This window comes from Tigriopus californicus, chromosome 10 (assembly GCF_007210705.1).
Source record: "Tigriopus californicus strain San Diego chromosome 10, Tcal_SD_v2.1, whole genome shotgun sequence".
Lineage (NCBI taxonomy): Eukaryota > Metazoa > Arthropoda > Copepoda > Harpacticoida > Harpacticidae > Tigriopus > Tigriopus californicus.
Genome location: NC_081449.1, coordinates 12,420,579 through 12,445,481, shown reverse-complemented (window position 1 = coordinate 12,445,481; position 24,903 = coordinate 12,420,579). Strand labels below are relative to the sequence as shown.

Sequence of the window (24,903 nt, the reverse complement as noted above, 5' to 3'; positions counted from 1 at the left end):
ACATGTTGTAGGATAGTCCTTCTTTGGGGTCAGGGTGTGGTTCTCTCATGACGATGCTTTAGTTCGTAAACATGCCAACAAGATTCAACGGGCTCTTTAACATTGATGATTCATTTGTTAACCGTATTTTTTAGTCTTCAACAATGAACTATTAGAATTTTATTTCCAAAATATTTAGATGTTTTTAAGTGACTTACTATACCACTTTTAACTAACATTGTGTCATTTAAAGGAAAGACAATAATTCATATGAGAAGGTGATATTGAAAATGTTTTAAATATGCTGATGAACTATCTTTAGGGTATCGGTAGGGCATTTGAAGGTGTTCTCCGAAGGCGGGATTCGAACCCTCGCTCTCTTTTTTCCTCATTTTTCACTGAAAGTGCAACTAACACGTTCAATGATTTTGATATGCATACTTATTGTCTGATAAGCTTTAAAGGTGTTTTAAGCGACAATTTATAAATATTTGAGCGGCAACCAACTTTTTAATAAATCAATAATTGTTAATCTTGTTTTGTTAACATTATATGTATTTTTTAATTTAAGAGAGCGAAACCGTGCTGCAGTAGTGTACATACATCACTTACAATCTCCCTTCTTTCAATTTGGGGTTACTTGCAGAGATCTAAACGGCTCAAACTGAATGATCAAAATGATTTGTTATGGAAGGGATGTATTACACATAATCTTCCAATAAGTTATTACCTAGGGGTCGATTTTACCTCCGTCTGAAAGCATGAAATAAAGTCGAAATTTGGCCGTGCAATGTGTATAGCATAAATATCAAAAAAAACATGTTTAATCAAATTATGATATGTAAAATTATCACTTTTGTCATTGCAATCCTAAAAAGAACTTCAGTCACTTAATCATACCCTTTTTCATTTGACTTCACGAGACAATTGTATTCATGCGATAAAATTTTCAACTTTATTTGCAATCGCCAATTTAGGAAGATCTGTTGAATGTGTATTCATGCTTTTTTAAAAGTTGCTCAAAACTCAGGCACGGATTGTCGGTAGATTTCGATCAAAAATGTTTCTGGTCATGATAAGCTATCCACAAGCCTAAATCTGATTCATTCTCAGCGTTTGAGCATTGCATTGAATCGGACGGAAGTTGTCTTGCATGGGAATCATATCGTTGTTCAATCTCGATCGCAAAGCCAACAGCTAAAATCAGTCACAAAAAACAGATTTCATGAAAGATTTCTTCCCCTTCTAATAACAAGCAGCCTAAAGATCCCATTCTTACGTCAGTCCGTCCAATTGGAATGGGGTCCAATAGGTTGATCCAGGTGACAGCTTCATTGCATCCAGGTGTGGTCAGGGATCCCAGATAGGTTGTGAATCGGTCTTTGTCGGCCACATTGGCGTAGATTTGGTTGAGGTCGATCTGTACTCCAGACACAGACGAGTCCGGCATTTCCAGGTCATTCAGCACATCCATCATGGGCTAAGAACACGCATAATAGTCAAAATGCTATTATGTCTTTCCCAAACGTACAATTTGTGCACAATATACATATATGTACACTGTGGAAACTGAACAGAATGCTCAAGTTGCTCACCCTCAAAGCTATATTTCGGCCTCTTCCCCTCTCCATGAATATTCCAATGACTGCCAGGCCATCAGCTGCGGCCAGTGCCTGGGAAGTAGTGGCATATTTCGTGTTTACATGAACAAGATGGATCTCGGCAGGGAAACTAAGTGGAAAAGGTGGTTAATAGTACACAGATTGCTTTTCAGCAAGTTTGACCTACAATTTCCCATCGAAACTATGCTCCGATCCAACTTTATTGATGCTCCCCCAATGCAAATGAAATTGGATGAATTCGTAAGTGTCGGAATCTAGAGGTCCTCCGGAGATTGTAAATTTGGGTTGGTTTAAGTCGACGTCGAATTGAACTGTAGAGGAGAACAAGGAATCATTGGAACGCTTGGTAATTTGTGATCCCAAACTCAGACTTACTGGTATGTCCATTGTTCTTGACCACACCTGACAATGGCGAAGTAGCTGAAGTGGAAGTGACAAGAGATGGGAAGCTTGTCATGATGGCTCGACTCTCTCTGATGTTGATTGGAGACTGTCGTTGAGATTCGGGACAGCAAATTGGGAAGTCCTGGCACCAAATAGAGGCATCTAGATAATGTGTCGAATGAACAGGAATGTTATGGAGATAAAAAGCTCGTGCAACTAACCGTCATAGTTCCATTCTGGCGACCCGATCACAGTCGAGATGAGACAACCTGAATGTGGCAAATGGAACAATGGGCTAAATAGGGGCAATCAAGCTATAATCAAATAACTATATAAAAAATAACCAATGAGAACTGTTGCTCGCAATGAAGAGTTATTTCTACTCAAAGATAAAGCTAAAGCAAGACAAAATCTTATTGAAGGCTGGTTTCTTAATCAGTAAAGTGTAGGGAGTTGAGTATTCCTTTTGGATCAAATAGGTCGTTGGATAGTTAACTTAAAAAGGTGAAACTCCCATTATCCATAATTTCTTTTGACAGAAGACTTTGCTGTTTTGAGCACTTGGTACTTCTCCAGTGAAGAGTTGTATTCAATTCAAAGGCACATCAAGGGATCTTTCTGCGAACCAGGGTATAAAGAAATTCAAATATCGCGGGAAATAAAGGGAACCATCAGAGCATACAGGAAGCAAGGCCTAACGACATCTTTAGCACGGCCTAGAGATTGTAACAAGAGCAAGCCAGGCAAACCCGTTTTTATAGCGAATGGGTGACAGCTGAATGGCTGTTAGGGTATAACTTCTGATTGTAGAGACGCAGCCTACGATTGGTTGGCGTAACTCTACTTCATGGTTACCGATTCAGCAGCGGTAGAAATCCACAACAGAGAAGTTTTCTCCCTTCTTTGCGATTTATGTTCAATGATCAGGGTACCCACTTATTTCTTTAGAAAACTGATAACTCGTGATCAGGGAAGGGTATTTGGTTCTGATAGCTTCCTTATCCTTTCTCAAGGGAATCGCCCGAAGAAATGCCTCTGCACAGGTGAACTAGGTACGAAAATGCTCACAAGAAAGTAAAAACAAAGATGGTCTAGCATGATGACTGGCTTTTATGGGGCTGGAAGTGGGGCAAAGTGGTCACAAACTTGAATCTTATACCGAAGATGAGACACCACATTTCTTTTGGACGAATTGGACCACTGGTTGACGTATCTTCATCGAGTAAGGTTCGTCAGATCGTGGCCGTCCGTTTATATCATAATTGCATTAAGTGCACGAAGTAATGATCAAAGCATAATGAATGTGAAAGAAGAAATATTTTGCGAATAGTTCTTTTGTTACAACGTTACCCATTCACCTAACCCCAAAAGGCTGACAATTACTCGCAACAGAAAGCTTTTGTGCTGGAAAACTTTTGCAAATATTTTGAACAATCATCAATTCAAGCAAATACAAAATTTCTTCACACTTACCTGTGGACTACAGTATAAATCCTTTGATAAATTATCTAGTTATCATCGGAGCACAATTGAAACTAAGGGCCTCGCAGCTAGACTGTTACAATGTGAGCCGATGCTTAACTAGCTAGTTTCTACGTATATCTCATATCTGAATGAAACTTCATTGCTCGAAAAATTGTTAGAACATTTTAGCCACAAAGTTTTCACTCGCGTTTCATGAACCCGAAGAGACAAGATTTGAATGCATTTAAGGTATGTATTTGTTCACAGTGTCATTTCAAATAAGTTCTGAGAAAACGTGGCGATTGACATTCGAATATCAGTCCGTAATTTGTTCGAGGTGTGATTCAATGAGGTATTGACTTAATTCAAGCCATGTTCATAAAAACAGTTTGTGTGTTATTCTGGAGAGCTCGGAAGTTGTTCACCAATCTCGCTTTATTGGTCGTCTCTCGCAACAAACGGACGAATTTCAGCTAGAAAGTAGAAAATATTGCCATTAAGGTAGCCTAAAAGTGGTGAAAAAAGTTATTTTGCAATCCAAAGCCATGCATTATCTTACATCGACTCGGCCAATTTTAATGGGATCGAGCAAGTTGATCCACGTAACAACTTCGTTACAGCCAGGAGTTGTAAGCGATCCAAGATACGACGTGTATTTTTGCGGGTCAGCCACTTGGCTGTAGATTTTAGCCAGATCGATAGTCACTTCAGAGGCTTCACTCTCTGGAACTCGGATGTCTCTAGTCTTTTCGACAATAGGCTGAAAATCAGACTTCCTAGTTAATGACACAACTAAGAATCAAGTGATTTCGATGACATTCCGTGTGGTACCTGTTGGCAACACGACACTCTGAAAAGATTTCGTCTGACTTAGATCAAGACTAATTTAAGCTGCTTTTGACTTGAAAAGTTCACCCAAAGTTCAATACATCATGGGCAAGACTCACCATAAACGCTTCGGAAACGGCCTCTTCAACCTCGATAAACATTCCAATGACTGAAATTCCATCCTCCTCCGATGCAGCCATCATAAGATCATCGTATTTGGTGTTGAAATGGACAAAATGGACCTCGGCGGGAAAGCTGAAGGAAAAGTCAGAAGTTATATCATGCTTTCTTTTGACGAACAAATTGGACGTCTTTGGTTTTATTGATGGCGATGGAAACTTACAATTGTCCATCTAAAGCATGTTCCGAACCCGTTCTTTGGGTTCTACCCCAATGGAAATGAAATTGAGCCAATTGATAGCTGTCCGATCCTAATGGACCCCCAGTTATGAGTCGATCCAGCTTTTCAATTTCCTCTTCTGGCAAGTCAAACTGAACTGAAATTCAAGATTTGAAACAATGTGATTTCATACGATTTCTGTCACGCCATAATTAGAGAGGACACCACGAGAAAAGAGCTGACCACTTTGAAGGGTGAAGTTCCAAGCCAAATGTTCGTACATAGTATTTCATTCCTGTTTGAAAAATCCTGCCGGTCATGGGAAAATCATCCATTGATCAAGCAGGCATTGAGGAGATGGATAAATCTCAAGTAATTGGAATGCACCTTTATTCTATTTGCCTCTATTTCGGAAAATGGGCCACATGATTATCTTTACTGCATGTGCTCTCAAGATCAAGGGGTTTGTGGTTTGTGGTGTTATGATATTTGTAAAATGACTCACGTGTGTGCCCGTTATTTTTGACCGTGCCCGTAATGGGAGAGAGGGTGGCCATGCTGTGCATGATTGGACCAAGGGACTTTTTTGTGGCTTTGCTCAACATAATGTCGATAGGAGATTGGCGAACCTTTTCTGGACAGCAATCCGGAAAGGATGTACACCAATTAGAGGTATCTAGAATTCACACAAAACACATTGATGAATTAGGCCTGAAATTTTCATAACAATCAAAATTAACGTTGTTTCAAACGTACCCTCGTAGTCCCATGACGGTACAGCCATGATATGGGAAGCTATGAAACAAATGCCTAGGCAAAAACGGAATAATTATGAGGACAGTTGTTAACCTATTTTTGCATGTACGCCTCTTTTATTCGAGGGAAATTCGGAAGGAAAGGAACATCTTTGGTGCCTTTTGAAATCGGGAAATCTCACTTTTGATCGAAAATAATTCCTTCGTTCACAAAACATTATAAGACATTCTTGAAGCATAGTTTTTCGTAGTTTTCGGAAAATTCCTTTTAATCTCTGGCTCTGTGTCTAAATCTTGTACGATTTTTTTTTTCAAAATCAGCAGCTGCATTATAATTCACAATGCAAAAAATCCGCCATAAAACTATTGCGAATTCTTATAGGCTATGCTGTCAAATCCAAAACGTTGGAAGTTTTTGAACATAGTACTCATAAAAATTAATTCAGTAATTTGAAGTTAGTAAACGATAAAAAAACATATGATCAAGAACTTCGACACTTTTCATTGATTTGTTGCCAAATGCGCTGGATGGCCGAAATGTTATGTTCTTCAATTTCTCTTGAACGATAATTGGTCATAAGCGTTCGTTCCTGATCAATTTATAGTGTTACATTCATAAATCCAAGTTGTCAATTAGATTCGCAACGACATTTCGTTCGTTCATAGTTGGCTTCAGGGGCGATTTCAAGGACCTCCTAGACCATGGACGGGAAGCCCTAATTGATTATCTTTCTGCCATCTTTTGAACACAATTCCACGATGACTTTAACCCAGTACAGTGGATTGACCTTAACATGGCGGGGGAAATGCTTGAAACTCGTCAATTTTAGTGTCGGATCTACTAGTAAATCAGCAGTCAATCTAAGAAGATCTGATAGGGTAAAGGTCTCGAAATATCTACGTTTGATGTGCTTAGAACAAGTTATCTCAGAGGCTTGTTCTTTAGGATGCGAGGGAGAATTTAAGTGTAGGTTTGATGGGCAAGCTGTTGGCAAAAGTGGTTGATTTGGAATCGCACAACATTCTTTTTTAATTTCCCTTCATTTAAGAATTCATATTCACCCTGTATTGGTGCGGTGAAATTCTTTCTCTTCGATTTACTTTAGGTTAAAGATACCTTTTGCACGGAAATTGCGCTGATAATGTATGATGACATTTCAATTTAGCAAAGTAAAGTAAATGGTATTTCCGTGCGGTTGTGAAAAATTTCCCAGAGTATCAGATTTGAGCGTGAGAGTAAAGCCGATCGTTAACTGAGGAAAAAAGTCCAATGTCGGGAGGTTTTTCATTAGGTACATGTATTTTGCAATCGCTAAAAATCCGAGGAGTAGCATCATTTTGATGCATGTCATTAAATCAAGGTGGTGAAATTAGACGGCCAAAAGAAATTGAATATCATACCTAAAACGAGTAGCCACATGATGCGAAGTTAAATCAGACGAGCTCTTCTTTTCCCCAGAAGTCAAGTGATCCTTTCTCTCCGAGCAAGATCCTTTTATAGGCAACAACCTGGCATTTTCATTGTTTTACCGTACAAATGTCGAAAAACCATGCGGGTAATATCTGTGCATACAACTCCATCAAGAATCTTGGTATTCAATCAAATATCACTTATCAGGTTCACATAAGTTCCTGCTCAACTAGCTTTCATGACAATAATCTTGTACCTTCATCTTTTTGTTGTCAAAAAATCATCCAAATTAATTCATTCATTTCACCCCGTTAAACAAAACTGTTTAAGTGACATGAATGTGTCTCACATTTAAGCTCCCCACCCTCTTGTTTTGTGTCCCATATTGATGTCAATCATCGAGTATTTGCTTTCAGCAATTCGTGAGATGAAGTACCAACATAAATAATCATGGGAGGACAAACGTGATAATGGAAACATCGCCTCTCTAAATCGTCTGAGAAACCTTGCGTCTGTCATAGAAATCTTACCGAAGCCAAAAGCAAGGCTCCTTGCCCTAAGTTCATTTTTCTCTTAGAACCCAACACCGTCGAAGAATGATTATTCAACCATTTTTATGTCCAATATAGAACTTCAGAGACCTTCTCGGTCCCAAATTTTGAAACATTCTGACCCTTTGTTGTTGCAAGTTTTAGTTTCGTTACCTTATACACATTTATTGGTAACATTGCCAGTTTAAAGTTTATGAAATTAAAGCCAGGTAACCAATTGAAGTAGCTTGACAAAATCTTGACATCAAAATCATGGTCGGTGTTTGCTTGTGCTTCATAACTCACTGCTCTGAATAATTTCAATGTCTAACTAAGTGGAAATATATTGTGGAATGCCACTTCGATTACGCAGTCTATTTGACAGTTTTGCTATTTCACAATGAATTGCTTGTTGAAGAGGGGCAGAAATGTTACATTCGCAGTGTCGTTTTGCATGCTGTGTTGCCAGGTACAGTACAAGTGAAATCTAAATTGTCAAGCAAAGATTTTACATCTGTCTCCTGAAAGCTCAAGTACGTGTTCCCAAGCCGCCATGATTTCACCCTCAAGTCATAGTCATCATAAAATAATTAACGATGCCATTCTTTTTGTTACTGTTACCATTAAAGGTTTCCTTTCTCGGTCATGGCGACCTAGAAATAAAGCGATGGAAAAGAACGATAACACAATTTGCAATGACACAATTAAGAATTACATAGGAGGGTAACACTGATATCACTTTAATCAATGGATTCAATTACATCCACTGTATACTCATTGTGTCCATTTTAAACAATCTTACTTTTCAAGTAATCTCATAGCTACAATTGTCCTTTTATGCCTTCGTTACAACCTTTGGTTGGTGAAGATTATGTCAACAATATGACACTTTATAATACAACGTGTCAAGCAGTGAAACGTTAATTAAGGCATTAGGTTCTGAATACAATCATCCATATAGTGGTTATAAATTTCCCGATTGGAAAAATATTGGATTTCTGGGTAGGGAGTAGCAATATGACAGAACAGTATTGAAACTGGGACGTGGCATGGAGGTCTCAATTTAACTGGAGGTCTATCAAATTGTCGCCGTATACCCCGGTAGGCTTAGATCTCATTAGGAAACGGGGCTAAGACGATGAGTTAGGCCTTACCTTGGATCAGTTTTTACCCTCCATCCTGTTTAAGAGGTTACTGCTGATCATTTCCAGTCAGTATAGTCCAATTTTCACGTATATTGTTGTTTATAATTCAAGATGATTGACATCGAAATTCCAGGATCGTGTAGTAGTTGACCTCTTTTTCGCTCTGCAGTTAATAAAACACGTCTGATTCACTTTCAAGGAGTGCTTGGATGCTTCTGGCAACCACTCACATCAAAAATATTTTGGAACTTTAAATGAATTCTTGTCACTGTTCACTTTTATTCGAACAAGTCAAGTTTCATGGGTCGTCCATCTTATATCACTCGTTTACCTCAACTTAAATTGGACAGCTGAAAAACTTGAACAATGGAAAAACTGCTATCCCAAGTTGGGTTACCTGATTTGCCCACCGATGCCAAGAGTTTTGATTTTGGGAAAGCATTGTACCGGGATGTTCAGATAGATAGATTTAAAAAATCTTTATTGCGAGAATGCCTCATTGGATCCGTTAATTTTTACAAAATTACAGTATATACTATTCAGCCTGATGTGTAGAGTCTTGTCCCATTCTGAATTCAAGGAGATAGATTTATTTCAGGAACACTTTGATCATAATTGGATAATGTCGGCATCTAATCTTTGAGTTAACATCTTAATATCCCAATAATTTCATGAGCATGTAACTCCTCAGGTTCTGAGTAAGCAAAAGCTTGTTTTCACCACGACCTGGCCAAGTTAAAGGCGACATCGATAGTCAATAATGTCACAGAGGCCAAGCTGCAACGCAATACCTATAACGTGAGTTGGAAGAAATACAAAATGAAATTGAGAGACTTGAAGGAAATCATTTCGAATCGAATTAATCAGAAAAGAAGGGACAAATACAAGTATTAGAAAGAAAAACATGACAAACAAAGAAAAATATCTATTTGAAGTGTTAAGTTGTTCTGCTCACTAGAAAATGCGAAACGACCTCAGGAATGGGAGAAAAATGAATAAGTTTGGAATCGTATTTGGTGCATAGAGTATTTTGATGAGATCAAGCTGTGGACAATCGTAATGAAAAATAAAAATAAAAATCATTTCTTAGGATTTTTATTGGCATACATAGCAATTCTTGAGTTTGCAAGGAGCAATGGATTACTTCTGTATTAGATAATCTTTGACTGTTTGGGTGAATCTTATTCTTGTTAGACCGATGTCTGGGGGGTTGAAATTATTTCACTCGTTGGGAAAAGCAATTTCTGTAGTCTTTGTAAAAATCCCGACTTGGCAAGTGGAGTAATTGACCTCCAACCGTCAAGCCGAGGATAATTTTTCCATTTTAAAATATTGATACATGGTGCAATTTATTGTAAGCACGACTGACTGCCTCATCACTTGAAGGATTTTAAGTGCGCGCAAATCTTGCAATTTTAGGAGCTTGGACTTATGAAACAAAGATTCAGTGTGAGATAACCACCTCACATTATTTATCCAGCGTATAGCTCTTTTCTAGAGTGTGGACAAGATCTTCAGTTTTGTACTTTGGCCATAAAATTCAATACCGTACTCCAAGACAATTCGGATAAGTCCATTCTAAAATTGTTTCTTGACAGTTTTCGGCACCGACTTGTGAACTCTGTTCGGACTGAAAATGATTTTTCGAATCTTGTTGGCTACACTTTCAATGTGAAAGTACCAGTTAAGTTTGCTATCGAGTTGCATTCCCAGAAATCGTATAGATTTTTCATTGGATCTGGTAGAACCCACCTCCTCTAACTTGCGTCCATTTATAGTAATTTTGAAGTTAAAAGTACAATTTTTGATCATTTTTGATAGCCTTGAATTTAGATTTATCTATGTCTAAAGCTGATTTATTTATTTCTTGCCATTGGAAGATACGTTCGTGTTGAACATTTGTTTTCTCCTCTTGTTTATCAGGTTGATTAGCATTTGCAGAAAAGTTGTAAGTGCGATCTATGACTCAATTGTCCATTGCTCCTTCTTGAAGACCTCCAGTTCCCCGAAATCATCTAAATGAAAGCTGCAAATTCTAGATTAGCGTACGATAGATATGCATTACTCGAAATATTTGTCCAAGGATTATGTTTTTTGTTTATTGTCTATTGATCACCCACTCACGCATCAAAAGATGAAAAGAGTGTAGGGTATTGTAAACGAGGCCAACGAATGAAAAGCAAAGGAGAGAAAAGACAAGATCGCGATAACTGGGGCATCAAGTGTGAACATCAAGGGCACAAGTTACAAGTGTCGCTTAAAATGTTCAAGTGAGGACGTCTGGGGCTTTTGGATGGGTAGACGGTTTCACATTGTGGGGACTCGGCTAAAAAAGAACCAAAGTCTGCAATGAGACTTGGCAAACGGCACCTCTGAATTGAATGAACTTGTAAATCTTGTTATCCGAGTATCGCATCTGAATGATAAAGTGCATCCCCGTCCCAATCAGGATACAGTTTGGGGCTTTTCAATATTTTGGAGCAATTTGAAAGCATAGGTCAGATCTAAGTTTAGTCGTCTCTCTTCCAGAGACACAAGACCCAGACGTCCAAGGCGATTTGGCTAGTCCAGGTTCAAAGTCCTCGACAGAATTTTCGTAAGCCTACGTTGAACGGATTCAACTCTTTGACTGTCATGTTTAAACCTCGGTGACCACACTTGTGATGAAAATTCAAGCATTGGGAGCACGTATACGTTAAAAAGTCGGACGAGGACGTCCGGTTCACGAGTCAGAAAGTTTCTTCAAATCATCCCAGGCATGGCATTGGCCTTGTTAGCTATTTTTGAACAATGTTCTCGGAACAACAGCTTGTTGTCTAAGGTCACTCCTATCAATTAAATTCCATCTTGTTCCTGGAAGCCCATCTTGTCATCTCATCAAGGCCTCGTTGAAGAAAGAGCTCATCCAAGTGTGTATTGATCACTCTAGCTATTTTTGCATCATCCGCAAACTTCCAAACTGCAAACCCAATGGGGCCGATTGACGATCTCATGTCATTGATGAAAACCAAGAAGAGAATTGGTCCCAGAACGCTTCCCTGCGGAACGCCCGAAGGAACGCCGACCCACCCCGAAGTAGATCCCTTCAGGGTTATACGTTGTAGTCTACCCCGGAGCCACTCTCTAATCCAGGCCCCAACACTCCCCCGGATTCCAGAACTGCGCAACATATTGAAGAGAATATCGTGGTTCACCTTGTCAAAGGCTTTAGCAAAGTCAACAAATATTGCGTCCGTACGCTTTCCCAGCTCAAGTGCTTCCGAAATAGTATCTTGGAAATGGAGGAGGTTGGTGGTGCACGACTTTTCCTTGCGGAAGCCGTGTTGATCTGGTGAAAAGAAGGAAGTCTTCTCTAGGTGTCTCATCACGTTGTCTTTGACTATATATAGACTCCATGGCTTTAGACCAAACGCACGTTAGAGAAATAGGTCGGTAGTTGTTGGGCGATTTCACGTCCCCAGATTTGTGTAGTGGAAACACGTTTGCTGACTTCCACTCGGCAGGCAGTTCACCAAACGTCATGGAAAGATTTAAAATGTAAGCGAGTGGAAGTGCCAGAGATTTGGCAAGGTATTTCAGGACAACAGGCGGAATTCCATCCGGTCCAGACGACGTTGTGTTCTTTACCTTCTCCAGTTTATCACAGACATCTTGATAATGAAATTGGACCAAGGAGAGACCTTTGGCCAACGTTGGAGGATCTAACTCGCAAGCAACCTCGCTGCACCCTAAGGCAGGGGAAAACAGCGCTTTTAGGCTCTTTTTATCGGCCAGGTTTTCTTCGAAGTTCTTTTTAGCTTCTCGCACTTTTCTTTGAACGGTTGCTTTGAGCTCTTTGAATTCGGCTCTCTTGGTTTGGTCATCTTTCGATTTCCGTCCCGCTTTGTTCCTCTTCTTCACCAATACCAAAATGGTATGAGTCATCCATGGTGGTCTCTTCCTCTCGCGTCTTAAGCGCCACGGAATAAAGTCCCGCATGCCTGACAAAATTATGTCTTTGAAGATCATCCAAGACTGTTCAACAGATCGCTTGCCAAATACGGAAATCCAGTCTATGGTATCCAATGCACGCGAAAAGGAAGCAAAGTCTCCCCTCCAATGGGCTGGAACATATTTTGAAGTTTTCGGATATTCGGCCTTCAATTTAACAGTAAAGACGATGGGGAATTGATCGCTAATCGCTTGCTCAGGATGAAAACTCACGGATCCAAGCAAATGTCCCGAGTCACTGAACACAAGGTCCAAGATATTTCCTCCCACGTGAGTAGGGCAGGTGACGAGCTGATTTAGATGGTTTCCTTCAACGAACTCGATGAACCTCGCGTCCTCTTTCGATCGGCCAATGATGTTATGTCAATCAATACAAGGCACCGTGTTACTCACAATACTGATAAAGTTTTTTTACAAATGCTAAGACTTCTAATAACGATTTTCGTTGTTATTGAAACAAAAGGAACAACTTTTGTAAAAAATCATCTTGGATTCTAGCTCAGATTAGAATATTAATCCACTTAAAACCTGCAAAGAGATAATATTTTTGAAAACGCAATTAATAGATGTTGGGAGTAATCTTAGTTGGCCTTCCAACAAAATTTTTATTCAAATCCATTAAGCAAGCAATAAGATATCTAGCTTTCAAAAATTAACATTTGCATCAAATTTGACTACAAATTGTTCCGGCTACATCATAAAGCAATTGCCAAGAGATATAATCAGCTTTTCCTATGCCTAAAATAAAGATGGAAATATTTCACTGTTCTGAAGCTGGTAGAAAAACCCGATCATAGTTTGCAATATAACTTAGATTCAGTCAATATTTCATAATTTTGATGCCGTAATTGCCAATCGCAATTTTAATCAAGCTTGATTTTGAATTTTGACAAAATTATATTAACGTTGAATAAAACCATTGCTAGAACGTAGAAATTAATTATTGCAAAAAGTGACAAATTTCAAAATTAAACTGTCCCATGTATCGTTCAAATATTTTAGAAACATAATAGGATAGTGTAGCTTCTGGCACTTAAGTAAAATGTAAGGCAATTTTACATCTTTTGTAAGTTTTAAGCGACATTCTTTGCTACTTTTAGCTTTTATTAAAGTCTTAAAGAAAACAGAAAAACTTTATTTCTTGTCGTGTCATTGAAAAAGACCATCATATTCCTTGGGAATAACTGGAAACATAATTAGGCCATTTTTCGATCTTTTAATGCACAGAACGCAACCTTTTAGTTGTAATAACTAAGCATGTGCTCAATAGAAGTTTATGAAATTTTACGTCAATACATAACTAAGAGTGTTTAATACTGATTGACTACGTTTTTGACAATGATACATTTTAATGGGCACTAAGTGATTTAACACACTTATCTGAGCTACTTTTAAACATGTGTATTTCACAAAAGTGCTTTCCCACGATTATGCATGGAACTGATAGCTATCCGTTCCATGGATTATGCAACCAGGAGGAGTGTTTTCTAACCACAAGTTAGTGATTTCTCTTTCACTATTTGTTGAGTTTGGCGTTAAATAGATACAGTATAATGAGATACTTCCAATTCGGACATCACAAGCATGTGGGCAATCAACGCGGACTGCGGAGAAGTATAGCCACTCCCCCACCACGCCCTTCCAAGGTATTAGATCTGTCTTTCCTGGTGATCATTTTGTACCCATGGGATTCAACTTCGGAGGAAGAAATATTCTCGTGCAACCATGTTTCGGAAAGCTGCAAAAGGTCAGGCTTTGCATCGGTCAGGAGCACACTTAAATTGTTCAGTTTATTCACTAAACTTCTACAGTTCACATATAAGGTGGATAATTCACTCATTCTAATAGTAGTTTCAATGGGTGGCCATGAGTGGCGATTTATTTTTTTACTTTCCTGCCGATTCAAGTACAGACAGAAGGTGGACTGGAAGGAAGGCAGGATCAGAGGGACTTTTCGCTTTGACGTGTATGGTGTCTTTTTGTTCTTTCTTAGTTGTTGATCGCGTTGTTACCGTATCAGATTGAAGATCACAGTTAGTTANTATAGCCACTCCCCCACCACGCCCTTCCAAGGTATTAGATCTGTCTTTCCTGCTGATCATTTTGTACCCATGGGATTCAACTTCGGAAGAAGAAATATCCTCGTGCAACCATGTTTCGGAAAGCAGCAAAAGGTCAGGCTTTGCATCGGTCAGGAGCACATTTAAATTGTTCAGTATGTTCACTGCACTTCTACAGTTCAGATTTAAGGTGGATAATTCACTCATTCTAATAGTAGTTTCAATGGGTGGCCATGAGTGGCGATTATTTTTTTACTTTCCTGCCGATTCAAGTACAGACAGAAGGTGGACTGGAAGGAAGGCAGGATCAGAGGGACTTTTTGCTAAGAAGTGTGTGGTGTCTTTTCGTTCTTTCTTAGTTTTTGATCGTGTTGTTACCGTATCAGATTGGAGATCACAGTTAGTTATACCCTTCCACAACTTGTTTGTACAAGCAATGGGATGAGGTCGCCTTACTACACTGAAAGGTGGTTCAGGCCATCAAAAATGTACTATACATCATGGAACTATTTACTACATAACTCGCTTAGTAATCCAAATGGTTCGCCATATCTTTTCTTCCCTTGGTTGCAGTGTCTAACTAATACGTTTTTTACCATTACTCCACCCTCACCTAATAGTGCAGTAATGACAATTTAGTGCAAACACTTTTGGACAAAGCAATATTTTATAATGGTGTTGCACTTTGGCATATCTTTCTCCAAATTTTATGCTCCTGCTTTTTGTGGCAAGTCATTTTGATACTCGCGCAACAACCCTGACTTTGTTTCTCTTGGCATTATCGGTCTTGTTAACGTTGCAATTGGTGTGCTGAATCCAGGTTTAATTTGAAGATTTGTTTGTCTGCCATGAACTGTTGCTATCAAATAAGAATCTCCTGTTATGTAGGCTAAGTCAAAATCGTTTGTTAAGGTATGCTTCTGATTTGATTTGTACCAATCCCCATTTTCGATCGTTTTCTTTTAAGCGTTCAAAATTCAAGGCAAAAATTTCAATATTGGGACCATCTATGATTGGGACATTGAAGTGAAGCTGGAAAGGAAGATGACGTCACCATCAAATTTTGGAAGGGCACTCCTACTTTTTGAGTCTTAATAGTTCTTTGTTAAGGGATGATAATAGAGTTCTAGTTCATTTATCCATGAAAAAGATAGTTCATATAGTATTGGGTTTTAATAGACTGTCACAGTTTTACTCAATAACATGTTTGAAAAAGGCTTTGCTGTTTTTGGACTGATTTTTTTACTTTCAAATTTTCTATTTTTGCAATATACTTTTTGAAACCTCATACAACTTTTTTTGTCGAATATTGCGCTTTGTACCTCTTTTGTATAGACATGTACTTTAGTGATCTCCCAAGGTTTGTGCTGACATATTCAGACAGCTGCCACTAAAAGGAGTTAAGGAGGGAAGGAGGGTGGCCTAATAAAGCTTTTTTTAAAGAGAGGAGCTAATCTTTTTGTAACATTTGAGAAAGTTTTTGCCAATCAAATTAAATGAAAGCCTCCAGTGTAAGCTCTAAGTGAGGTGACAAATTTGAAACCAAAAATACTACAAAAGTTGCTCGATCCATGTCGGATAATCAAGATCATTGAAAAGGTTGGTTTTTTCGTCTTGTATGTTTAGCAATCTTCATTTTGAAATTTGATTTAAATACTAGTAGCCACTAATCTCTTGGTTAGGGTTTACTTCCAGGGTTAGTAAAACATTCGAACTGACCACTAAGATTTAACATACCAAGTTCACTCTAAAACATGAAAAAGCAATTTCTTGAAAAAATGATTCATTTCCTCTTCATCAGCCTTATTGGGGAGTCTAACCGTGATTGGATTGTTCCCAAGGCCAATATGGTTCTGTTAGAGCTTGAAAAATTTGGTAGAGTAAGTTTTTGATGAACACACAATAGAAGAGAATGAGCCAATCCAATTTCAGTCTTTCATTCCTCTCTTTGGAAAGTGTCGAACCAAACTTTCATGTAGTTTCCAAATTGAGCCGTGTTTGATCCGAAGGTCGAGGTCCACACTTTTTGGATAACAAGCAACGAAACCTTAACTAAGATTTCTTTTTCTAAAACGACTGACATATTTGTCTTCAAGAGGTGAAGTTGTCAAGGGACAGAAGAATGTGCCTGGACACAATGACAGACAAGGACAGGTCGTGACAAACGAGATGTCCGGGCAATACTTCCTGCATCCTTTAGCCTCGAAAAAGGGACCTCCAAAGTGAAACTGAAAATGATGGGACGGGGAGACGAAAGGTAGATTCAGTCCAGTTCTGAACGTCCCTATAACACTTGAGTGAATGCGGAAAACTCATGGAATGACAAGATATCCTGAACTTAAACGGTCTATTTGTGCTGGAACGCTCAAATTCCCAAGGGAATTGTCGTCTGTAATGTATATTCAGGTTTTGTGAAGTATGCAATAGAATACAAATCAAATGCGAGATCAATCATGAGGTTGTAGACAAGATTTTTTTTCTTTAAGCCTTCCATGTGGATCAAAATGGACACAACTTTATCTCAATATTCGTAGTTCCGTTTGCTCCTAAAAAACAACGGAACTCCTGTTCAAACTGATCTGCATTTGTCAGTTTGGTTTCATTTTTTCCCTTTTCAGAATCAATCACAATATCAACTTTTTGAGATCACATCAAAACATTCGCCGGTCTAGATGGAACTCTCCGTGAGATCTTTCGAAATAATGCCGAGCATTCTTCTCGAAATTTTGAGCTAAGGAGACAATAAATGAGGATATTTGTGGAAGAGTTCAGGACCAGCAGGAAATGACTGATACTGATCAAGATCAAGGACCAAAGGGAAAATCCGTGTTCGCCCAAATTCGTACATTCCATGGCCTCGCGGATGGTTATCAGTTCGTGAATGTTCAGCAACAGTCGAGGGAAATGACACACCAAGAAAACTAGCACGAAACCCATGAAAATGGCCGCCAAGTTGTCTTCGAAACGCCTTCGTCTCTCATTGATGGTCTGGACCCGACGTCGATGCAAACGATGGTTTAAATGGTGATTCACTACATTCTCGCCCAGATTGGATCTCAAGACGGTGTTCGTTTGAGAGGATGGATGCTCTTGGAGTTGTTGTTGTTGTTGATGGTGATGATGACGGGGATGATGAACATGATGGTTTTGAAGCTGATGAGCTTGATTCGTTGAGGACAGAAGCAAGGCTGATGCAGATGCGGCCAGACTTGGCACGATCAAAGGAGGCTGGAGTTGGTTGGTGTTCAAAGTGGTCACACTGCTTCCACTACTACAAAGAGAGTTTGAGCTCGAGAACTGGGGATTTCCAGGCATGAGACAAGACAGTTCTGGGGGTAAGGTCAAGAGCTGGAACTTGTTATTACTTCGGATTGAGCACGAGGGCCGGAGATGAGAGTTCATCAATCTTGGCAGGCCTGTCTCAGCGTTCGAGAGTAACGAGGCCCTTTCTTCCTCGTTGTCCTCGAGATGGTTCTCCTGAGTCATTGGTGATAGATTTGAGGTAGTGGTAGAAGACAAGCTCGTGCTGCAGCCAAAGCTCGTTTCCAAGGTTCGATTTGCCAATGATAACGGTGGTGGTGGAGGAGGAGGAGGAGGTGGGTGGATGGCATCAACTGGGCGTGATGACATTGACGATGACGGACTTTGATTTTGACTTTGGATGCCACGACGACTTCCGTTGCCACTTCGACGCAGGTAGAGGACGTCACTAGTGGTGATAACTTCGGAAGTGGCCGAGCATCGGGAGCGCACCGATTGATCTCGACTTAAGGGCCGATCTAGTTGGCCTTTGACCTCGCGCTGGTCCTGGCCTTTGTTTGGCATAGTCTTCCGTCTGGTTGAAGAGCCCAGTCGGTCGGTTTGAAGTATCCCGTCTCCCACGCACGAGATGGAAATGTGACCATTCTCCTTCCGGACACTCATGCCCATGGCATTGGTCATCCCCTCATCCTGCTCATAGTCATTAGTGGACGTCTTCGATGTGATGGAGTCCATTCGAGGTGAACAGCACCTCCTCGCCGAAGCGGATAAGGATCGTTTCCAAGACTTGAGTTGGGATCGGCCTCGCCAACCGGAGGAGAGGGAATCTGGGCACTCGTTATTATTCTTGCAAGGGAGCCCATCTTGAGTCTGATGACGTTGATGCTCCCGATAGTTGTTCCTCCTGGCCATTTCCAGATGTCGTTGGTCCAAGGAGAGAGAGGACCTCCGCCTTTGTGACGAGGTGATCGGGGGAAGGGAGACAAATTCGGTCATCACATTCGAGTCGGTTGGACGCCCTAAGCGATTGATTCTGGAAGAGAAACATGGAAACACGTTTAGTCGCATAAGGCAAGGTATTGTTCAGTGAACACTAGTACTGGAAATCTAATCACGCATACGCCTTGTCAGGATGATGGGTTATTGGTCTTTTCTTGTAGTGCTAACCAAGAGCCGTATGTGTCTCCGAATAAGCGACAAGAAGAAATTGCGTCCGAGGTATTGTACACGGAAGCTCACCAGAGTTCAGGAATTCTAAAGGAAACATTGTTGTGTTGTAGTGCCTATTACACCCTGATAAAATTCCAACCTATACTTCATGTTTTATTTCTAGTTCTGGTTCAATTCGACTTAAACACGTTTGCCAATTTTAAAATGACAGAATGAGACGTCAAAAGCGCTACCTTTATCTCACGTAATTATTGCAGATATAGAGAAGGTAATCAAGGATTTCCGGATTACGAAAATCTGATTCTCATTGATCGATCGATCACATCAATGAGATGATGGCGGGTTCTACGCTCTCTGTTGTAATGAATGTTATACACAGACAACGCACCTATTTCTTTGCTCATTCGTATGATATGGTACCCATCTAATGAATTACAAGACTGCCTCACGCTTTAGAAACATAAGCATGAGACGGGGCAACATGGCCAAGTGAAGCAATTCCGTAAGAAACAGTTGCTCTCCGATACATAGAGTATTTCCTCCCTACAATTGAGTTGTTTCCAGTTTGAGCGGGGAATCCAATAATCGAGAGAGCGTCGTCATTCAATGCATCACTGACTGAATAAAGGTAGTGTGATAACTGATAATATTAATGCCAGTATGTGAGTCCTGTATACATTATGCAACTTACTTTTGAAGGTTTGTTTGTATTCTGATCAAAGGTTCTTGTAGCGTCCCTATTCAGAGATGTATTATCGTGTCAGTCCGAGGGACAAGAGAGGCCCGTCTTCTGGCTCCTTCGTGTTTTTTAGTTGGTGCTCTCTGAAGCGTTCGTGTGTGTTCGATCCGGTCCTTCAAGCTCAAATAGTAGAGAAGTTGCAGATGATGAGGCCCTCCCCATCCACTTTGAAAGAGACCCTTTTCCACCCTAGAAATCCCTTTTCAATGAATACTAATCGTCCCATTGTAGCCAAAGTAACTAGGTTCAATCCGTGGTGCAAGATTTGCCACGCTCTGGAGAATTGTTTTCAAGCCGAAAGCGGAGTCAGCTTGTCTGACATGATTCACTACAATCTCGGGACCTTTGGCAGAGGCATTCTCCGAGGCCTGCCGAGCCAGCCTCTCGAATGAGAAACTCCGAATACTTTACAACTTCTCATGTGAACGTGGTGTTTGCAGAATGTTAAACAAGTAGAGAAATGTGCGGAAGTTCTCGTTGTGTTTGCCTATATCTGTCCCAGATTCCCGTTTCAGACCAAACACTCGAATCAGCCCTGGTCTGAATGATGATTTGTGTTTGTACAACAGTACTGATTTGAAAGATATTCGTAAGTGGCCATAGTTTGTCACATCCATTATCACTCTAAGAAAGGAAATAGGACAAGACAACTTGCAAGTGAAAAAGCAGTAAGGATAAGTTTGGAAACTCTGGCATTGCACCATGACATTTGATTTCCCCAACTCTTCACCCATTGCATCACACCCTATCGATGCAATAGATCCTTTTCTATTATTCAAAATTGTTTTCGCCTAGGTGCAATTTAGAGATAGCGGATTGAAACCACAGGACTGCGGACTTAAATATGATTGACTTATTCAAAAATAGTGCTTGAAGACTTTGATGAATCGGTCAAACTTTAAGTTCGATTTTTCTTGATAATTCACAACACTTTTTCCGCCAATCCACTTACTACGTTCAGGATTATTTGCAAATTTATTTCCCATTTTTTGGCTTTGCTTGCCATTTTTAGCTCATATTGCCGTTTAGCTCTTCCTTTGCTTGCCTTTTTAGGATTTAAAAGACCTTATGTAGTATTTGTCGCCAGACACCTGCATTCTTGATAATTTGAAATCATTTACGGTTACAATAAGACAATAATGTTAGTGGTACCCTAGGAAACTGAAAATTTTCTGCCCCATGTTGCGAGTGTATTCTTGTTTCACAAACCTATGAAATTGTGTGTTGCAAATAGGCTGTTGCCACTGTCCATTCATTGTTTAGAAGTTGCTCCCAGACGTAAAAGTACCAGACAAACCCTTTTCACTCTCAATCAGCACTTTTCACCTTTCCAAAAATTCGAGCCCAAACATAGACTCCTCCTACCTAGACTTTCAAGGAGACGAAAGGCGAAAAGTTTCTAGTCAATTCGCTTTCCTAGCACTTTGTGGCCACAAAATCAAGTGAGTAGACAGCTTGGCCGAACTTAGACTCAAATAAGAGCTTGACAGGTTCCGATTCGATTCTGAAAATAATGGAGAAGGCATCCAGGGTTCTTTCTTATTGCCTTGATCCAATTTTCCTGCCATCTCAATCGTAAGGAAAGAAAGTGTTGATACTTTTTGAAGGGGGCTTTTGATTTATCCACGCATTTCAACGCACTTTGAAAGTGATGCCAATTGTGGATCGAGTCTTATGCAAAGATGCAGACGCCCAAAGAGAACTGACTTCAATACCAACATTTGGTGAACAATGTTAGTCATTAAGTACATGATTTGAAGCAAACTTTTGAGACCTGCGCCAAGAAGTGTCAAAGGTTGATGGTTCAAGACGAGCCTCCCCGAGTAGATATCGTACTCCAGTTTGAATTGTCAATTCTGGTTTGTTCGTAAAGGGCAGAGTATCAAACATCTAACTGGAAATTCATGCACACACACTGGTTAAGTAGGTTCCTCAACTATATGCATTTCTCTTGTGTCGAATTAAGAAGTAATTAGCATGTTGTAGGCCTTATTCATAGTCACTCATTATAATGAACGTAAAGAATGGCGCAGTAGACGGTAAAATCCATTATGGGAGACTTGGGAAATGCAAACATCTCTTATAACGTCGATTCATATTTGCAAGAGGGTTTAAATGAAATTTGCAACGGGAACTTCCCCTGTAAATGCATTCATTTCTCAAATTTCAGTAAAATATCGTTTGGGTCCAGAGTGCACAACAAACTGAACACCTTTATCTTAGAAACTGCGAATACGTGGCCATTCAGTAGATGCATAAACCATATAAGTTAATCCGAATTCGGCCCACCCACAAAAATTGAGAAGAGCCGCGTAAGATCGCATAAACTTCTTGCCACATGGTTAGAAGAAAAAATAATGATTCGCCTATTGTGTTTTCACGACTACTCTTTATACATAAAATTTTAAGGGTCATTAAATGCCGATTCATGGGCATTATAAATTGATGTGGAATGATTCGCCTTGTCAAGCCTTTTATCAAGGAGGCAAACTTACAAACAACTAAAACCTAAAAAGTGCACACTGGCACGCCAAGCATAAACAATATTTTGAGTGTCGTAAGGCCTAGAAGTTATAAAATGTTCAAACAAGGAATGAGGTTTGATAAGGACAAAGTTGTCAAGGTTGGGATCACTACAGACCAAAAACTTGCTGAACAGGCCCCTCGCAGAATATTGACAAAGTGCAAGCTAAGCATTTTTAAACGTTTAAAGATGGAATATTTGGCGATGGGACTAAGCTGGTGTTCTGTTATATTATCAAGCTTACTTTGCTTCCCTTTCTTTTTCCGTCTTTTGTGTATTTAAAGTTAGGTTGCCACATGGATTTCAAGGTAACTATCAATTAGAACCAGATGCTTCGAGTATCATAACATTGATACCATGATATCCATCTGATAACAACACGCTTGTAAGTAACCAAGCAACTTGGGGAAAACGTATTAAGTGAGGCAAGTTTTCTGCAGCCAGAACAATATACTTGAAGACTTACAATGTCAGCTGTTTCACCAACCAATCTGATCCACTTCCATTTGTTACGAAAGGATGATTGAATTTTGAAATATCTTCAATGAGTCTGAGTTTAAATGTTAATGTGTCAATTCCAATTGCTAGTTGTACACTACAGGTCAGCTCTGTCATTTGGTTGATTCTCCAGTATCAGCCCTCCAAACATCTGCGTATCTACCCATCTTGTAAAGGTAATTTATCCATACTTGATCCGAAAATGCGGTTGCAATAGAACCGATTAGTAACGCTGATTTGCCTTGTAAGTCGCTCCGAAGCTAATAACATATTTCCCTCTAGCCTAAACATTACATATAATCTCCAATCTAAGATCCAATTGGACCACTCAATTTATAGTGGAACAATGCTAAAGGGTATTTGCTCATTATTTCATGTTCTAAACAAAACTGTCAATTGTTATGATACTCTATTTATAACCGGAAGCAACGCATATTTCCATCAATGAACACTTTCTAGGTTTTCCTTTGGCATTTTTTTCCGTGAACACCTCCGAAACTCGACGCATTTGCTGTGAAAATCCGACCAAATCCGACCAATCAAGATATCATTAATTTGCAATGATGGAAGCCTAATCGGTGCCTCGCAATAAACCAAGCAAAATGGATTCTACTCATTTTCAGAGTCAAGCAAACGAATGCCAAGGCCATCAATTTTCTTTTTTCTTTCATGGTCGACGCTTCTGTAATTCGCTTTCTTTTAGAAAAATCTGTCTCTTGGGGAAAGATTTGTTGACTTTTGCAAAAAGCCGGCGGGAAAAAGTTAAATTGACAACAACACATTCGCGATCAGCCTCGTTTTGATTAATGATGTGTTCATTTCAGCGTTTAAAAGAAACGAGCGTTTCTCCTAAATTTGGGGGGAAAAAATTTGCCCCAAAAAGTAAGCTATTCAAATTTGGGGCGTCTTGAGGGTTTCTGTTTAGGTAGAATCCAAAATATTTGCGGCTTCTTCTTTACGCACACACAAGTGGGTGACCTTTTCAATCCATCCTTCTCGCAAACTTACACTCCAGATTCCGTTCGTCGTCATGGAATATTAATTTCGTGGGCAAGTACAAGAAGCAGGCTAATGGATTTGGCTATTTTTCGACCAACAATAGTTGCCGTGGCAAAAGGGCACTTCTCAAGGTTGCTATGTGACCACTCGGAGGCTCATTTTACATGCATGACCAATTTTTTTGCCATTAATATAAAAAAGAAAATGGAATGTCTAACAGACGCAGGTTGGAAAACGTTGGTAGAGGGAAATTAATGTCTCAAGCATTGTTACAACTTTGATCACTTAGCTGCACACCAATATCATCCACATCTTACAATTTGAAAGCAAAAATGCTGAAATTCATACGTCGATGAGGAAAGGTTCTGAAGGATGTCGATATTTCTAATTCCAATTTCCAATCACATAGTGTTAGATGTATCCGAGAGCTCTTGCCTTGATGTTTCACATCTTGAGAACCTTGAGATTCTTACGTGACAGAGATCCTTTACAAATTGTAAATCTCCAGATTATCTCCGGCAAAATAAGGTTCGGACACGGTGGGAAAACTTTTGGGTCTCAAGCCCGTGGAGCTTTGTCAAGGCTCAACAATTTGGAAATGTGGGATTAATGCATGTCTGTCCTCGGGGGACCTGAGATTAATGGTTGACTTTTCTCTTGGTGAGGGTCCATGAGCCCATGATCATCTGTCCCCAAACCACCAACGGAATAAGGTGCCAAGGAACTCTGGCATACATTACTACTGCAATATCACATATACTTATACATGCCACACGATAATCCAATCCTCCAATGAAAACGTACACACCCAATATACATTTCGAAAGAAAACTGGGATTGTCAATGGGCATATAAGAATGTAGAGTATGTCGGTTTCTCTCTTTCTTTCTTTCTTTCTTTCTTTCTTTCTTTCTTGGCTGGTCCCTAAAGGCAGAGTGTACATACATGCTAAATGTGCGTGGAACATTGTGGTGAGTAAGTCCCTAATACGTTTATTATACAAATCGTTAGTTAGTCTGACCATTCATGCAACGGGATTGAATCAATTTGATGTCCAAGAATGAATGGAAAACTTCCGTCCTTGTCTCGTTCTCCACATGAACTTCTTCTTATGCCGCATTCTGAGTAGGAAAATCCAATACATGTATTTTCTTATTGCCACTAAGGTCCAAAGAACCAGAGAGCGTGTGAAGTATGAGGGGAG

At 39.7% G+C, this 24,903-nt stretch overlaps 3 protein-coding genes across 3 annotated transcripts in view; all 3 read right to left on the bottom strand.

Moving 5' to 3' along the window:
* Positions 1-920: 920 nt before the first annotated feature.
* On the bottom strand, positions 921-3,252 carry LOC131888044 (carbonic anhydrase 2-like). The gene is made up of 7 exons (XM_059236821.1): positions 3,145-3,252; positions 2,207-2,254; positions 1,977-2,147; positions 1,768-1,912; positions 1,575-1,710; positions 1,259-1,459; positions 921-1,176 (listed from the first exon to the last, which is right to left on the bottom strand). Exons 1-7 carry the CDS (start codon positions 3,161-3,163, stop codon positions 1,072-1,074), a joined length of 825 nt encoding a protein of 274 aa, XP_059092804.1. The 5' UTR covers positions 3,164-3,252; the 3' UTR covers positions 921-1,071.
* Positions 3,253-3,692: 440 nt separating this feature from the next.
* LOC131888747 (carbonic anhydrase-like) lies at positions 3,693-6,827 on the bottom strand. The gene is made up of 7 exons (XM_059237671.1): positions 6,774-6,827; positions 5,374-5,427; positions 5,123-5,293; positions 4,621-4,774; positions 4,397-4,532; positions 4,009-4,209; positions 3,693-3,922 (listed from the first exon to the last, which is right to left on the bottom strand). The coding sequence occupies exons 1-7, from the start codon at positions 6,790-6,792 to the stop codon at positions 3,815-3,817; spliced, it is 843 nt and encodes a 280-aa protein (XP_059093654.1). The 5' UTR covers positions 6,793-6,827; the 3' UTR covers positions 3,693-3,814.
* Positions 6,828-16,880: 10,053 nt separating this feature from the next.
* LOC131889191 (uncharacterized) overlaps positions 16,881-24,903 on the bottom strand; it is an 18,238-nt gene continuing 10,215 nt past the window's right edge. Inside the window, exon 2 of the mRNA XM_059238221.1 lies at positions 16,881-18,802. Within this exon, the coding sequence (XP_059094204.1) occupies positions 17,155-18,802 (1,648 nt within the window). The 3' untranslated portion in view covers positions 16,881-17,154. The remainder of the gene's footprint in view (positions 18,803-24,903) is intronic.